Below are 19,182 nucleotides of genomic sequence, written 5' to 3' on the forward strand. Positions count from 1 at the left end.
AATCTATTAAACAAACAGCATATGCTAATAAAACTTTATTTACACCATTTATTTTCACTCTATCACCATGAAAATTGAATTTAATGATTTTCTCACATACATGATTGCAACAATAAATAGTTCATTCAGGAAAGAGACACAGAGATATATACATACACATAACATCTAATACATGCACATCTATATATTGAAACATGGTGTATGATCAAGTGTATGTTAGATGAGATAGACCTAAGAGAGAGAGAGAGAGAGAGAGAGAGAGAGAGAGAGAGGGAGAGAGACATTGCCATCCCACCAAAACCAACTTTTTTTCTTTATAATACAAAAGACATAATGGAGGTTGTCTGTTACTAAACAAAAACTTCTTTTTATTATTTCCTCCTCAAGTGCTCTCCTCCAATTAGGGTTTCCCTGGACTTCCACTCCATTCCCTTCCAAAGTCCTTTCCCACCTCCACTTCCATGCATGAAACACTACCTTCTTCTCATATATACTTAAAGCCTAAGTAAAAATTATCCTTCTCTTTCTCTTTCTCTCTTTCTCTTTCTCTCTTTCTACATCTCTGCAACTCTTTGTGGCTGTGTGGTTCTCCACCTTCTCATCAACTTTTCTCAACAAAGAGGAAAAAGCAAGAAGAGAAAGAAAGCAAGAAAGAAAGAAACCATGGTCTTCCCTTCAGTTCCTGCCTATCTAGATCCACCAAACTGGAACCAGGTGATCCTTCTTCTCTTCTTCTTCTCTTCTTCATCTCCTCTTTATTCCAATCTTTTTCATCCATAGCTTCCTAATGAAAAAAGCAAAGATTAAAAAGCTCATAATATTCATATTCTCTCACTTTTTTCCATCCTCTATACCTTATTGAATATACCACTAGAAAATCACTTACTAATCTTTCTCTTCTTCTCTTATTGATGTTATAATTTCACTAGGCTCAAGCAAATCAAGAAGGAAGCACTAGTACCAATCCTGGAGCTATCCAAGCTCACGGTGCCGTGGCTTTGCCACGGCTGGACGGCAATTCTTCTCTTTCGGTCAGGCCTAATTCCATGGCCGAAAGAGCACGTCTTGCTAAAATCCCTCAACCGGATACTTCTCTCAAATGTCCTCGGTGTGAATCTACTAATACTAAGTTTTGCTACTTCAACAACTACTCTCTTTCTCAGCCTCGTCACTTTTGCAAGACTTGCCGGCGATACTGGACACGCGGAGGAGCTCTCCGTAACGTTCCGGTTGGCGGTGGCTGCCGTCGCAACAAGAGAAGCAAATCCAGTGGAAATAATAGTAGTAGCTCATCAAAACCTCCTTCTATGAACACCACGTCTTCTTCAACTGCCACCTCTGCTTCCACTGCTGGTGCAATTCATGCTACTGCTACTGCTACTGCTACTACTGGTCTAACTCAGTTGCCTAATTTCATGTCTTCTTTACACCCTTTAGAGTTTGGTGTTCAAAACCTAGGATTGAATTTCACTGGTATGCAAGCCATTGATCATCCCTCTGTAGGGTTTCAAGATGGAGGTTTGGAGCAGTGGAGGATTCAGCAAATCCAGCAACTCCCTTTCTTGGGTGGCATGGATCCACAAGCACACACTTCTTCTTCTTCCTCTCCTTCTCTTTTCCCTTTTGATCCAGCTGAAGGGATGATGCCATACAAGCTAGTTTCAAGTTCAGGACTCATTTCACAGTTTGCTTCAGTTAAGATGGAAGATAACTCTCAAAGGTTTAGACAGTATATGGGTGGAGCTTCAAGGAATACTACTACTACTACTACTGCTACTACTCATGATCAGTATTGGAATAGTAATATCGGTGGTGGTGTCGGCGGTGGCAACACTGGCACCGGTAATGCCGAATGGACTGATATATCTGGTAATCTCTTATAATTCAAGCTCGATCGATCGATCGCTCGCCATGAATGACCTTATACTTTGGATGCTTAGTTCTTTTTTTCGATCGGTAAAGAAGTGGAAGGTCTTGAATTAATGGTGTTAATTATCTCTGAAGGTGAGAGCTTGAGACATGGTAAGTAGGTTTCTAATCTTTTGATTTTATCTGGATTGGTATTTGTTGTTAATTTTCTATAGTTTGGTTACAAAATTTGGGGTGTATGAGTTCATGCATGCATGAAAATTTGGTATATCTCTCTCTGATCAACATGAAGAGCAGGAACACTTTATTTTTACTTTTATTTCTCTTCACTAATATTCTTCATCTTCTTCTTCTTATTATTATTATTATTCTTATTCTATGAAAACATATGTATATATATATATATATATATTACTTCGAGGTAACTAAAATGTTAACTTTGAAGTCTTTTCTCTTCTTAGACATGATTGCATGCAGATTAAAGCCTTGATTAAGTGATGGTTCTCATCTTTTGAGAGATTTCATTGTAGCTCAGTTCCCTTTGACCAAGTCTCATGCATGAGATGAGAATTATACACACACACACACACACACACATATATATATATCTCCTCTTATGCAGTTCCACTGTTTATCTTGTCAGTAAAAGAGAAGGCTATCTCTTTTTAAAATCCTGTAAGTATTGCACTTCTTTTATAAGTCCTTCATTCTAGCATCCATGTTTTCACTCCTCTAGAGTTATTTAGACAAAAGGTACAATGAGTACACTGAGACACATGCACTTTAACAGTTAATGCCTCAAATGTGCATGTTTTTTGTTTACTTTATTTAGAGACATGCATGTGAATTAATTTAAGAAGTTATATATTCAGATATATTTATAGGAATTCCAGAACCAGAAGAAGATGAAGATATGATCACTAAAATCCATGCATGCCCATGCATGGATGGCAACAAGAACTAGTTAGAAGTTAGAAGTTGGAAGTTAGAACAACAAACAAAGCCTAGGTATATAGGAGGCATGCATGCACTGAAACACAAGAAAAGAGGAAAAAGAGAGAGATATGGATGGTATAATGAAATCAGAGAGAGAGAGAGAGAGAGCTGGCAGGGCAAAGAGACAAGCATTATTTCTTTGTTTATAATGTGACCATTTCTAAGGGGAATCTAGTTTTCATTAGCTTTCACAAAGATCAAGGCAGCCAACCCCTCCCTAATAGGAAGGAATAAAGTAGGAGGCCAGCCAGCCAGCCAGCCAGCCATGTAGGAAAAGAAAAACATCATCATAAAAAGCTGGGAAAGAGAAACCATGTATATATGAATGTAGATTATTGTTTTGAGAGGAGGAGATAAATCACAAAAATTAATATATGTAGAACCATGAGAGGAAAGACATAAAACAAAAAAGTTATAGGAGGAATAGAGAGAGAGAGAGATATAGGTTCTTTGTAACAGTGTAAGTGGAAACCATGCACTGGAGAGCATGAGGTTTACTAGTCTTGTTATGTGTTGGGAGAGAAGAGAAGCAGCTTTAGCTTTTCATAGCAGCTCCTCAAACAACAAACACAGTGAAAGAAAAAGAAGATCTCAGTGCCCACCACCATGAAAATTTTCTCTCTTTCTCTTTCTCTTTCTCTTTCTCTCTCATGCGCACACACACTACATATTATATAATTTATATATTATTATTATTATTATTATTGATAGATGCTTCCTGTAGAGGTCCTGACTTTTTTAAAATTTAGGGACGGTTTGATTGGTAACGATTTAATGGTAATTATTTATAAGGTAATATATCGAGTTAGTGTTTATTAATATGTGTTTTGATGTTGTTAAGAGGTGTTAGATATTGTTTGATATTGTATATGAGTGGATAGTGGTTGTGCCTAGACACCGTCTCTATTATTATTATTATTATTATTATTATTATTATTATATATGTGATTGGTTTATGAAAACGATATATATGTGGAAGCTTTATCAATATATATATATATATATGTGTGTGTGTGGAAGCAAAGATGAGTGAGGAAATTAAGTAAAAACATATTAATTTTACAAATTAGAATTATAATTATTTATGATGCTTAGTAATTTTATTTTATTTTATTTTGAATATGGATAGATTATTACTTATTGAGGAATTATATAAGAGATTATTGATGTGGTAAAAAAAACTTGAAAAGTTGCATAAATTGCACTCTCATCAAATATGAAAATTTACATATAATTATAGCAAGAATTGAGAAATTTTAATAAAAGTTATGTTTTTACTATAAAATAAAGATACAAGTCAACTATTGATTCTAAGATCATGAAAGATACATATATTTTTTAAATTTAAAAAGTATTAATGAAGTAAGGAAAAGTATATTAAGAGATATATAGATTATAGATGCTGTTGTTTTAGAATTGATTCCTTTTTAAATTTTTATATGTATTATAAGTTATCTGTGATCAGTTAATTATAAGAGATAAATCCTATCTGAAATTATTAATACAGTGACAAAAAGTGCATTGAAAGATGCTATTATTTGAGAGATAATTCCTTTGTTAATTCTATAAGTATTTTAGTGATGTGTATATATATAATTACAAGAGACAAAAGCTATTTGCCACTCAAAATAAAAAAAACTTTGTAAATCCTTATGTACATGGTATAATTTTCTACACAAATTCTTATGGCAATCTTTTGTTATATGGTGTTGATAAGCAAGAGAAAAGTGACGATAGCTATAAATGTAAATTCTTTTGTTTTTTAATACGAATAAACTATGTTAAAGGTGTGCATATATAGGAGTGAAGTCAGTATACCTTTATGCTTGTGTCTTTATTTTACATGAGCTAATGTTTAAACTTGTTCATTAATAAGACATGAACACTCTAGATAAAAGATTCGGCTTCAATAGACCAAAAAGTTATTAACTTTTTAAGTAAATTTTATGAAATCCTCTCTGATAATCATAGTTTAAAAAAATAATTAGTTGAAAGGTAAAAATTCACGAATGACAAATTTATGATTTTCTAATAAAAATTCTACCTAAACTCATCCCTTCATAATATTGACAAGCAAGATGAAAGCAGAAAATCCTTTAAGAGAAAAGAAAAAACATGTAATTTTATTTGCAATTAACACTCCTCAAAGCCATTCATGGTATAAACACTTTAAGATGAAAGTAAGAAATCAAGTTAATAACTTAAAATTATACACAAACATTTATGAGATTTGGTAATTTTGCCAATTTCCTTCCCTTATGAGCAATAGAATCAAAAGAAGAATTATAAGTAATAAATTCTCACATCTATTGCTTTATATATAACTATCGCAAAACAAACATTGAAATTTGCAAATTTTCATAAAAGTCTTCTTCGTAATTAAAAATATCATAAAGACAAAAATTTAAAGGAAAAAAAATCTTAATTCACTAAAAATACTAAAAAAAATGCACATATGTCACTCATGTACATACACACATTCTCTAGTATCATTTCACGTTTGATCACATGAAGTCAATCATGGGACACAATCCTAAGTCTGATCTAAAGAACTCCAAACTTTGATTGCCAGATAATAAGATTCGGAAATGCAGTTAGTATGTAATTTATATTATAATAATATGTTGTTTATATATATATATATATATATAAACATTAGTCTTATTAGAGTAGAAGGAAGGAGGATCTTGCTTTTTTCTATGCTTGTGGGTGTGCATGGGTTCTTGTGAGCTTTTTCCTCATTAGGGTTTGAGACACACTTTGCTGCTGTGTTTTATCTTCTTTTCTTCTTTCTTGTTTCTTCTTTATATATATATATATATATATATATATATTGTTGCTAGAAAGTTAAAGTAATGAGCATCTTCTTTTACATCAGGAATAGTTTGCAATGAATGAGCTTGCATGCCAACAAGGCTTATATATCTACTCTTAATTAATTTGCTTCAAAATCTTAGTCTCATTTTGTTTTCTTTAATTAGATTAAATTAATGAAGAGGTGGATCATGAGTGAGAGATGAAAAATAATAAAATATAGAAAATGGCAAAGTGAATCAGAGTTGGAATAAGATTCCATACATTTGTTAATTGGTCATGTTTATTTAATTGCATGATCTTGTTCCATTGAGATTCAAAAGAGAATGTCCAAGTGTTGTTGAATGTGCAATGAGGATGTTGACATTATATGTGATGATGCATAAGGGACATATATGTTATAAGTTGGCAAATTAATTAATTATAAAAAATGCATGAAATGAAGAAGAGTTTGTGTTGTTCATGAATTGTATATATATATATATATAGAGAGAGAGAGAGAGAGAGAGATTGATTAGATGAGGAAGCCTATGTCATAACACACTAGTGATTTGATTGAAGACTAATATGTTTTGATTCATTGCTTGGACTCGTCACTTTGATATTGACATTTGACATTGTTTGGACCAAGTGCGGCTTGATAGCTTCATTTAATCATTTACCTTTTTTTTTTTATTATTTCTTATATATAGATATCTATATACACACATACACGTGTTTTTATCTTAATTAAGATAGAGAGAGATGTTGCGCATTTCACTTCTTTGTATATATGAATCATAAAGTTCAGTGTGTATTGAAAGAGATTTATTATTTAAAAATAATAATAACAAGACAGTATACCTTTTCGATTAAAAATGATAGTTTTGATAATATAAAAATTAATAATCTTTTTGTTTATTGACATTTGATTCCAGCATAAGATTTTTGTGTTTTACCGAAAATAAGAGTTCAAGTCAAACTCACACAAAATAAAGGTACGACTGCGTTGAGATGGTAATGTTATATATGTGCATATCCCTGACGTGGCTTGTCTATATATATATATGATAAAAAATATTAATTAAATTATTGTAAAATATTATAAATGAAGATATTTATCAATATTAATTGGAATATATATATATATATAGCTTTGTAAAGCAACAATTTAATATAAAGACTAGTATAGGATAATATAGATATATAATGTAATATCATGATATATCTAACACTACATGCCAAACCTTATTTTGATATAATTACTAAATAAATATCTTTACTCTGAAAAATTAAAGAGATTTTTATTGTGAAAATCCTGTGAAATGTATATCATAAAAATAAATGTATGAATATAATCATGTACTTAATTTTAGAACAAGAAAATTTTCATTAATTATATGAATAGTAAGAAATTCTATACTCCACTTTAAATTTTTATTTAATTTTTTTATTTACAATAAATTTTTTTATTTTTTATTTAGAATCAAACTGAATGTTTTACAAATAATTTATAGTTTATGATAAAAGTAAGCATATGCCTATAACTAAGAAAATTAATAAATAGAGAGGTAAATGTTAAACTTTATTTATAGAATTTTATAGAGATTTAAAGAAATAGAGAGAGAAAAGAATATAAGAGTACGTATTGACACTAGATCTCTTGTGTAAAATATTAATTTCAAAAATGACCTGAAATTAAATCCTAAAACTCATATAAAATAAAAAATATAAATATATTAAAATATTAATTTTATATTTATGTATGTGCCTCATTGTTTTTAATATTTTATCCACTGTAATATGATAATGATATTCACTAGATTCCAAGGAAAATTTTCAAGAAACTATGCTCATTAAGGCAGACAAGGTCAACACCTTTATTTTATTTTATTTTTTCTCTTGAATGTATTGTTAAATATGTGGTGCATGGGCATAATAAACTATATATATCTCTTAGATATTTACTGTTAATATCAGTGCAGTTTATTATACTGCAATTCAAGATACAAATCTGTGTTACTGTATATAAATGTATAACAAATTAAATGAAGTGATATTTACATGGATGTAGGAAGATGACATGACCACATGGATTAATTATTTTCTAGTGAACCAGCAATAATCATCATGCAAAACCAAACACTTGCGGATGGTTGACAAGATAAATTAATATAATATTAACAAATGTAATAATTTTTTTAAGTGTAATTTTACAGTTAATTCTTTCACTTTATCCCAATTTTATATTGATCTTTTTAAAGTAATTAAAAAAAAGTTTCACTTTGGTCAATGGATTGCAGCATAATAAAATGTCATCAAAAGACTAAAATTAATACATCTATGTTATTTAAATATATTATTTTAAAAAAAATAGTAGATAAACGGCTCAAAATACATTTGAAAGACAAAACAAACTGTACAAATACAATACAAATAAATTATAATATTTGCATATATAATAGTACAAAAGAGAGTGATCCATCTTGTGGAGATTAATATAACAAATAGTAAGACTCTATGTATAATGTATTTTTTAAAATATTTTCTAAGATGTCCGTAGAATTTAAATTTAAGAATATTTCATAATAACAGTAAGATTTCTCATACAATACCTAACAATATTTAATAGTATTTAATAATATATTAATTAAACAGATTACGTACACACTTTTATAAATAACAATGATTAGATCATAATTTAACAGCTATCATCCTCGTTTTATTGTTTTAAAAAAACTAATAACACACTTAAAAAACTTATTATAAATGTATATATATATATATATATATATAAAAGGGAAAAAATAAGGGGAGTGGAGAAACTGTTATACTTGATGGTTGATTAAGACCAAAGTATAATGACATCAATTGAAAGGGTGGGAATGGTGCAGGGTGATATCACTAACATGTGCATTTCCTTTCCTTTCCTTTCCTTTCCTTTCCTTTGCACTTATCTTTTAGAAAGACATAGTCCAATAATACTCTCCAAGTCCCAAAACCTTTGTCTCAAAATCAATTGGAATCTATCCAAGGATGTGATAGATGTTGCAGATACTCAAGTATATTCCATCACTTTTTAAGACATTAAAAACAAAAAAATCAAAAGAAACAATTCAATAAAGTTTAAAAACTCAACTAATTTTTTTGTGTGTGTGCATTATAATCAGGCAAAAGAAAAAAGAACCAATTTCAGCCACTTCATTTGTCCATGGAAAAATACAAGAGATTTGCTCTCCTTTTTCTTTTTTTCTTTTTTTCATTTGAATCAAAAGAAATGTGGCGAAAACATTTGCAAGTTGATGTTAGGTCTAGTTGATGATGCAAGGGATAAGAGAAGCAAACCTTATCACTACTTCTACAAAGCAGGCAAAGTCCAATATGCTAACTTATCTCCATTTGATAAAAAGGCAAAATAAACATAGTAAAGAATTGGCACAACAAAAATAAAATCAATGTGATAAAAAAATACTTTACCTAATAAAGAAAATAAAGCTCAGCCACACATTACATTTTTGCTTCATAAAAGTAGTGATCACTTTCAAATAAGAAAAAGTAGTTATCACATTACATTTTACTCTGCTCATATAAATCAGATATTTCTTTCATTTGTGTTTAATAACAGATTCAAAAGACAGATCATCTGATTTGTTTCATACCCTCTGAGAATACAAGACACCTGCTAAGCCTGAAGCATTTTTCATGGGGTATTTCAGTACTAGTTCAGCAAAAAAAGCACAAAATAGAATAATAATAATTTGCTCATAAGTCATCATATATTGTCTGACCAATCCTCTTCTTGCAATGAAGTAGTCATGAGGGGTTTGGGAAAAGAACAACTTGGTAAAAATAGATAAATGACGGAACCATCACAGTTCTTGAACCATCTCAAAATTTGATTACCACAAACAATAGAAAACTCTGAGAGACAGACCATTAGTCTTAAAGATTCTAAATAGAAAAAGAAGATGGTCTTTTGAGTTACAAAGAGAAAAAAAAAACACACACACAAAATGAAACATTCAGCTACAGCATTTCCATCTGAAACTTAGATCATTTTTTCTTATCAGATACTCCGGCAGATCTGCACATTGAATTGAACACCAGAATCAAAAATATATACAACCACCACCCCAAATGAACACTGAAATTGGAATAAGAAAGCCCAATAGAACAGAAATAGCCAGCCGGCCCAGCCCAACAAATTTATAATTTGATATTACGAAAAACATAGGATATATTTCCATTTAACTAGATCTATGTAACAACATGCATTTATGCATCTTGAAACATGTGAGATCTATCTAACAATGCACAAAATCTGCACTGGCCACTCTTAGAAATTGAAGAAAAGATAGGATGGATACAAATGCATGAATATATAACATACAGAAATCCAACCAAGCTAAGATAATAACAATGAGAGATTTGATTGTCAAACTCAAAAATCATAGTTTCCTACCGTGGGATAAAATAATCTCCTACTTAGATCAGAATGAAGTTCTTTAATTGTTTACCATCTCAATATTTTCTAAAGAAAAGGATGCAATGCATATACTTTATCACATATCATGAGAACCAGAAAATTGGGTCGGGATCATGAAATCATAAGTTGATACATGCACCAAGTTCTATCATTAATTAATGCAAACTTCAAACCCAATTCAAAAAACAATTGAGCAAATAATCAGCACTCACCTCATCTTTCTGAGAACATTAGCCATCTCCTCACGCTTCTTCTTAGCCCTCTTGTGGGTTCCCAACTTTCGCTTTGCCACTTTCAACGCACGCTTATCTTTCCCAACCTTGAGAAGCTCAGTGATTCGCTTCTCATAAGGAGCGAAATCCAGCTACTTCCCTGATCAAATTCTTGACAAAATGCACACGCTTGCTGGTTTTCTGAAAGATAGAATGCAGCTGTATCAAATATCTTGCAAATTCCAGACAACTTAATAATTACATTGCCCATGAAGAAAAATAATCAATCGAACAATTCAACAGTAAACTCTAAAAATACAAACTAAAGGATACTGACTTACTTGAAAATGTAGGCAATCGTTTCATTATAGATCCAATTTACTAAAAACAAAATGAATGAAAATCACAAAAATCTCAAACAATGTCAAACAACCAGCTAAATATTTGAAGGCATAAATAACTTGACAGTGTTTTAACCAAATCAACAGTACATGATCACTACATAAATATCCAAAACTTCCATATGGTCAATACACTGGTATCATCCCATCAACTAAACTGAATGACAAACAAGACAAAACTAATTTATCATGAATAGGTGCTTGTTTTAACAAATAATTTGCTTAAAAATTAAATCAAATTAAACAGCACAGCCATCTACAACTTCCAGCAACTAGGAGCACAATGAATCTCCTGCAATTATTTACTATTGCTTTCCATACTTCACACTCGCTTGTAATAACTTATTGCAGCTTATTTTAATAAATGTTTCACTTAAAATAAAATAAAATCAAACAACATGGCCATCTAAAACTTCCAGCAACAAAGAGCACGTTGCATCTGCCTAAAATTATTTACTGTTGCTTTCCCTGTTTCTCACTAACTTTCCATGGCTTAGTGCTGCTTGTCTTACCAAATGTTTCACTTAAAAATAGTATCAAATCAAACAGCCATCTAAAACTTCCAACATCTAGGATCACATTGCATGTACCTGCAATTATTTATTGTTGTTTGTTTAACTTGGAAATAAAATCAAATCAAACAGCATTGCCATCTAAAACTTCCAACAGCCAGGTATACATGCAACTACCTAGAATTATCTACTGTTGCTCTGTATTTCGCACTAAAATGAGTTATTAGTGCATTATGATAAACACCGGCATGATATGAGGCAATAACTGCAAAGAAACTCACAAAAACGGAATCCCAAAACCTATTAAAAACCAAGTACTCATCCAAGAACTAAATGCATATTAACAAAGATTGCTTCTTAAATACTAACTACATTCGAATTGCATCTTAAGATATCAAACTCTTTGAGCATAAAAATGTATGTTTAGAAAGATTGCTTCTTTAAGTACCAACTACATTGGAATTGCGTATTAAGATATGGGGCTGTTTGAGCATAAATTATACTAGCACGCCATCAAAATATACAATAAGATTAACAAAAGAGTTCCTTTGATCTCTCAGACTCTTACCCCTTTCCTGCTGGATGGGCGAGGGGCCAACTCGCGCTTGGTGACGATGTGACCCTTGTTCAAACCCACAAAGAGCCCACTGTTCGGCTGCGCCGGGCGCCATCTCTCCGATCCCCAACTCTATATAGCAAACAAATAAAAAAACAACACCTTTGTCATCAAAACAGCACAAAATGTGATCACTGATGGACTCTGAATTAAAGCACGCATGCTGAATCAATGGAAAAAAATGGCAGACAACTGAGATCTAACAATCCAAAGTTTCCATGCTGATTTTTAAACATTCTGAGCTAAGATTTTGAAATTAGAACACCAAACACATGGAAATCAATGTTAAATGGCGATAATACGCGAATGAAATAGAGCAAAATCGTGAATCATACCTCTGCGAAAACCCTAGCGGGCAGCGGCGAACAAGAACCCTAATTTCCTGCTTAGCCGAATATATATACAGGTGTTGAGGAGCAGGAAATGACTAAACTACCCAAGATCTGGACCGTCAGATAGTGACGCTCGATTACTAGATCTTACGGTTCAGATCGGTTGCAACTGAATAGAAGCTTATGGGCCTTTTTCTATGTTAAGCCCGACTAACGTGTTTGGTTTATGGGCCTGATGACTTTCAATTGCTCTGTGAGATCCATAATAATACTCTAATCGATACTACTGCCTGGTTATATTATTGGGGGAAAAAAATAAATCTTTTTTTATATTTTTTTATAAAAAAAATAATTTAATATAATTTTTCAAATCAAAATAAAAAAATTATAATGAATTTTTAAAGTGAAGAGGTCAATGTGGTTGACGCCTTTATTTTCATGCATTATTTTGAGATATATATATATATATATATATATACTTTTTATTTAAAAAAATTAGGTCTCTTTAAAAAAATATTGAAAAAATTAGGCAAATCATTTCATTGACTATACCATGTCCAAAGTAACCGTATGAGTTAGCTAGGAATGTGAGAAGCAAAGTTTGATTTTAGTTTGATTAATTAGGGATGCAATTTAGGCAAATGAAAATGCTTTGGGATCACTTGTACTATTAAATTAAAAAAAACTGCTTAATTATATTTAAAAAAATAATATTTATAATTTATTTTATGATAAAATTGTGAATAATAATTTTTTTAATAATAATTATAATTTCATAATAAATTTTACATAGGGAACAGACTAACACCTTTGTTTTCATGTGTTATCTTAACATATATATATATATAATTTTTTTAATGAAAACACTTGGCCAGGGTTATTTAATATATTAAAGTTTTTTAATCTTAAAAATATATAACATTTCATTAACTAACCCAATTATATATACTAACCACAAGAGGGGAGAACGAGAGTAATCCTCACACAGAAATCCTATAGGGGACCCTAAATATGAATTATAAACTGAGAGGTTCGAACTCGAGACCTCTCACTTATAATCATGGGTAGTTACCATTGGGCTAGCCCAAGGTTCCCTAACCACAAGAGTTAGTCAAATTGATTTAATGTTAGAGTATGAGTTAACTTTGATTAATTTTGGTGTTATGATTGCTCAATGAAAAAGTCTTAAAAGTTACTTAGTTATATCAAGTAAGAAAAGAAAAATCTTAGAAAAATATCTTAAGAATCATACTTTATGGTTAACACATCACACTTTGACAACAACCAAACGTACCAATTTAAATCAACCTCGTGGCATAAATATAATCCCAATAAATTATATTTAACTTAACTTCATTAATTAAAATTGTATTATTTTTCCTCATTAGTCATCTACAAGTTTGAATATATACATATGTATATCAATATAGTTGGAGTGTAATTGTAAGCAAAGAAAATATAATATAAGCTTTAGCTCAACCCACCTTGACTTCTTGTTTGTCTTATTTTCACAAATAATAAAGAATAATTAAAAAGATTAGTTTAAATTGCACTCATTTGGGTGATGTTATTGTTTATGTTTTTCTCTTATTCTCAACGCGTGGGAAAATTATAAATCAAAGCTTTTATTAATATAATATATATACGCGTGGGATTTTGTTACTTTATTTAAAATAAACTAACCTAACATAAAATTAATAAAGTAATTATATTTTAGTATTAAATAATGAAATTTAGTAGCAAGTTTTATTTTAACATAATAAAATAATAAATTTCGTACGGAAAAGATGAATAAGAATTGTTAATCAAAAGATTGTAAAAAAGCACATTGTAACTTTATTCCAAAAACAAGCAAATTGAGTGCATGTAACTCAAAACATCATAATCTCATAACTTTATTCCAAAAAGGATGGTTGAATTTTTCTCACCAAGAGAGGCAAAGAATGTTTAATCAAAGTATAAATTTCATTATTTTTTTATTATTCTCATTATACATACACACACATATATAATATATTTATATATATTAAGTGGGTCTTCTTGGAATATTGAATAGATATTATTATTTTAATAAAACGGTCTTGGATGGTGAACGGGTTGTCGGATCCGATAAGTGTGAACAAGGATCCGATTAAGATGTCGGATTCGGACTTTGTTGAGTGTTTGACTGTATTCCATTTGACGCAGTGGAGGGGTATGGTCACTTCCGGTGAGAATAACAATTAATTTTATTTATTTATTTATTTATTACTATTATTATTTTTTAGAATAATTAGGAGTTCGCGTGATTCCCTTGTTTAATACTTTAATACATAATAAATGTTTTTACTTGCCGCCCCCTAAGAAATGGAAAAATTACATGTTATTTTTATCACTTACAGCATAAATATCTCATAATTTCTGATTTTGTTTTATTTTATTTTTTCATTTTTGGTGTTAGGTGTTTTCAGCATCTGTTATATATATATATATATATTTAAATAATAGATAGATGATTGATAATTTCATATCAACAAAAATAAACATAGTTTTTTTATTATAGATAAGAGTTTAATCATCATAATCTCCATGATTTTATTGTAATTTAAACTTTTGATTTTTTTAAAATAATTTTTATGTATGAACTATGAAGTTAAAATAAATGTGTGCAAATACATAACACATTTAAATAAGTATATATATATATATATTGAAAATTGAATAAACTTCATTCATTCAATAAAGTGAAGAAGTACAGACCAATAAGTAAAACACTTTGAATAAAAAAATACAAAAGACAATAATCCATGAAAACTAACAAATAATAAACAATTAAAATAATTAAAACATAAATCAAACAAGAGCGACATAAATACAAAACACTGGTAAACAACTAGAGAGGGCTCTAGTTCACTTATATGTCTAAATATCAAATAAGTAGGTTAAAACAAATAAATTTAAATAATATTTTTCCAATAAATTATACCAACATATTCACATATAATATCAAACGGCTAAAGATTATGAACAAAAGTTTTATACATGATAAAACAAAAATATTATTGTAAAAGCAACTAATAACTCATCCTCAATATAAATATATATATATATATATTTCTATAGTTATATTATAAGTATAAAGAGAATAATTAAAATATTTACTAAACACCATGAGTCCTCTTATCTCTTATTATTTTTCTATATCAACAAATATACACATGAGGGGGTATTTATAGGCTTACAAGAGTTGAATGAATGGTCATAATTAATTTGATTTGATGGTTTAAAATACCACTGAGTATGTGGAATAGTAATAGTACTAGTAGTTGATACAATGCGGCGGTTGCTATAGTAATACTAATCTGCTACAATCTTATTGCTACAGTGACATCAATTTATAATATTCATAACATATATATATATGAGGTTGAATATCCTACGAACCATTAGATTTGAATCCAACGATGATAAATTATTTGAGAAATAATAGCACTGTGCTTATAAACAATACAATCTCATTTCTACTGGACCTACAGCAGTACAAGAACCAATTAAACTAAACAAAACCGGAAAAACATGATACCAACCCGTTTGTTCAAAGCACACTCATTGGTTACTGTTTCGATCATGTTCATGAACATATCTCTCTATCTATCTCCTTTTTAGTGTCTCTCTACCTTTATAAATTATGGGGACGTTAAGGAGAATTGCTATAAGGGATTTATCAGGTAGTTTTTTGAAAAAAAAAAATGAGGATTTTTTTTAAGTAATATCGTTATTAAAACGGATGGAGGTAACTTCACCGGTACAGAGGTGACGGTATCCACACAACAGTAAAATAAGGACACTGCGAAGCTCTCTTCTCCTCTGCGAACGGCGCATGATTAGGCCACCGTGAGCCGTTCGGAGTGGCGGAGGAGTCGCCGGAGACGAAGAGAAGGGGGCATCATCGGATTATAGAGGAAGATGGGCCAGGGGGTGAGCTGCAGCCGCTCGAGTTATGAGCATGAGTTCTTCACCGCCGTGCAGTCAGGCGATCTAGAATTGGTGGAGCTTGCCCTCCGGAGAGACCCGGAGATGGTGTTTCAGACCACCATCTATGACCGCCTCTCCGCCCTGCACATCGCCGCTGCTAATGGCCGCGTCGAGGTCTGTCGCCTTTTATCCTCACTTTTCTTTTCAGCATTTTTTTGGTTTTTCTTTTTGGAGGGTTTTGATTCTCTTTTTTTCTTTGTGTTTTTCAGGTTATTTGTATGATTTTAGACCAATCTGGAAATCCTGATTTGTTGAACCGGCATAAACAAGTATGATTTCTTCATAAAAATTGGATCTTTTATTCCTTTACCTTTTTCAAATTTGTTGTGCATAAAGATGTGATTTTTATTGGTTTTTCTTTAATTTAGACTCCGTTGATGTTGGCTGCAATGCATGGGAAGGTCGCCTGCGTGCATAAGCTTCTCCAGGCTGGTGCTAATGTATGTAAAATTTTAAAATCTCAACTTTTTGTTGTTTTTATTTTAGTGTTTTGTCATTTGAGTTGATGGAAGTTTGATCTGGTATGGTTTGTGTTTGTATTAGATCTTGATGTTTGATTCACTGCATGGGAGGACTTGCTTGCATTATGCTGCTTATTATGGGCATTCAGATTGCTTGCAAGTCATTTTAGATGCTGCCCGTTCCAGTCCTGTTACTGATTCTTGGTAGGAGTTCATTACAGAGCAGTGGATGCTTCTAATTAATTGAGATGTTGAGAATTTGATCATCATTTGAATCTTTTGTTCATTCGTTTTTGTTTTATAATGTTGAATTACAGGGGGTTCACACGCTTTGTGAATGTCAGAGATGATACTGGCGCAACACCTTTGCACCTTGCTGCGAGACATAGACGGCCGAATTGTGTCCATATTCTACTGGAGAATGGAGCTCTTTCATGTGCTTCTACTGGAGGATATGGGTATTATTACTATACCATCTATTTTTTTATATTTGGTTCACTGTGTTAGTGAAGTAGCTGTTCTGATCTGAGTGATTTGAGTTTTGATTGCAGATTTCCAGGCAGCACACCTCTACACTTTGCGGCTCGTGGTGGATGCTTGGATTGTGTTAGGGAATTGCTCGTGTGGGGAGCAGATAGGCTTCAAAGAGATTCATCTGGGTGAGCATTGTCATCCACTAGATTTTTTTTTTCTTTCAAATTAGTACATATCTTTTAATAATTATGTTGTGTTCTTCAAGAGATCTAAAGGAACTTTATTTAACCATTTTTATGTTGCACGATGATAAGTCACTTATGAAAACCTTCAATCTTCATCTTGGGGCAGTAGCATAGGATGCAATTCTGGATCTTTGGGTTTGTTTTTATGGAATTTGAACTTGTGGAGATAACCAAGATTTGCATGTGAAATGAACCATAATTAGTACATTTTACTGTTTCAGGTTTGCTCGAATTTTGTCATTGTTGAGATCAATCTTTGGATTTTTAGATGAACCTGTATCATTCATCACAATCTTTCCTATCAATATGGGATATGTGAACTATAGCTGGTGTTATGAGAGTGAGTTTCATACTTATGTGTCGGTGTTTGTTTGCAGGAGAATACCGTTCATGATTGCTCTGAAAAAAAAACATGGGAGGTGTGCCACCCTACTTAACCCTTCATCACCGGGGCCTCTAGTTTGGCCTTCTCCATTGAAGTTTATCAGCGAACTTGATCAAGAAGCAAAGCTTCTGCTAGAGGCTGCTCTAATGGAAGCCAACAGGGAAAGGGAGAAAAGCATCCTAAAGGGGGCAGCGTATTCGGTTCAATCCCCTATCCATTCAGATGATGGAACCGATGATAATGTCTCAGAGGTATTTCATTCTCCCTTGCATAAAGTTACAATTAACATCATTGAGCATGTTTCATCAGGATGTTATCCTTGAGCTTTGATTCAATCTTCCAGCCTAACAAGTGTACGCAAGCTTTTAGAATAGACAAATGTGCTTCAAAGACTTTGACATCTGGATGAGCACTAATGGGTTGCAAAAGGCATATCCTAATCTCGATTAACTCTTTATTCTCATGATGAGAATGAGAATCAATACTCTTATTCTTTCCAGGATATTGAAGTATCGTGTGCCGTGTGTCCACTTGTATTTTTTGTTATTTCGATCAAAACTCTTGAATGTTTTGTCATTTGATTCATGATGAGTGCCTCCTTGCAGACCAGTGAATCTGAGCTCTGCTGCATCTGCTTCGACCAAGTCTGCACCATTGAGGTCCAAGCATGTGGGCATCAGATGTGTGCGCATTGCATTTTATCTCTATGCTGCCACAACAAACCTGATCCTACGACGTTGTGTGTGCCAGCTCCTCTTTGCCCGTTCTGCCGCAGTGATATAGCTCGATTGGTGGTTGTCAAGACTAAGACCCTCGACGATGGTGGAGCGGACACACCCTCGAGGTCAAGAAGATCAAGACGGTCTCGCAACCTCAGTGAGGGAAGCAACAGTTTTAAGGGTCTCTCAACCCTTGGCTCATTTACAAAGATGACAGGCCGAGGATCTGGTCTGAAAGCCGATAGTAGTGATACAACAGATAAACCATGAAAATTTTTGCCATTGGAATATGTCATAGTTTTGTGACCTGATCACGTCGAACTTCACAACAAAGAAATTAAAATTAAATTCTTGTGTTTTGATTTATATCTACATTGTAAACTTCATAAACAGTGTGAGTGACAGATCATTTGATAAATGTACCATGGGGCATCATTGTGAGTCCCATTTGATTCTTTACAAGGATTTTGTCAAGTTGTGTCTGTGTCTTCTTGTTGAGGTTGTTGAGCACATGAATTTTTTCTCACATGATGATGACCTGTGAAATAAGAAAAAGCTGAAACTCTTGTGTGTATTATTTAGAAAGACATCGGCACCGAAACCTTGTGGGTCATGGAAAATGAACCAAATTCACAGGCATGTGACAGTGACCCACAAACTGAAAGGA

General features: G+C 31.8%; 2 protein-coding genes and 1 pseudogene across 2 annotated transcripts; 2 read left to right on the forward strand and 1 right to left on the reverse strand.

The window, feature by feature from the left end:
- The first annotated feature begins 287 nt into the window (after nt 1-287).
- Nucleotides 288-2,182, forward strand: LOC120273379 (dof zinc finger protein DOF2.4-like). The gene is made up of 2 exons (XM_039280004.1): nt 288-714; nt 930-2,182. The coding sequence occupies exons 1-2, from the start codon at nt 664-666 to the stop codon at nt 1,881-1,883; spliced, it is 1,005 nt and encodes a 334-aa protein (XP_039135938.1). The 5' UTR covers nt 288-663; the 3' UTR covers nt 1,884-2,182.
- A 7,219-nt stretch (nt 2,183-9,401) lies between these two features.
- Nucleotides 9,402-16,143, reverse strand: LOC120273321 (annotated as a pseudogene).
- Nucleotides 16,017-19,041, forward strand: LOC120273990 (E3 ubiquitin-protein ligase XB3-like). The gene is made up of 8 exons (XM_039280738.1): nt 16,017-16,345; nt 16,441-16,500; nt 16,600-16,671; nt 16,775-16,896; nt 17,010-17,150; nt 17,244-17,351; nt 17,789-18,047; nt 18,402-19,041. Exons 1-8 carry the CDS (start codon nt 16,163-16,165, stop codon nt 18,783-18,785), a joined length of 1,329 nt encoding a protein of 442 aa, XP_039136672.1. The 5' UTR covers nt 16,017-16,162; the 3' UTR covers nt 18,786-19,041.
- Nucleotides 19,042-19,182: the final 141 nt, after the last annotated feature.

Source organism: Dioscorea cayenensis, chromosome 12 (genome assembly GCF_009730915.1).
Source record: "Dioscorea cayenensis subsp. rotundata cultivar TDr96_F1 chromosome 12, TDr96_F1_v2_PseudoChromosome.rev07_lg8_w22 25.fasta, whole genome shotgun sequence".
Classification (NCBI taxonomy): Eukaryota; Viridiplantae; Streptophyta; class Magnoliopsida; order Dioscoreales; family Dioscoreaceae; genus Dioscorea; species Dioscorea cayenensis.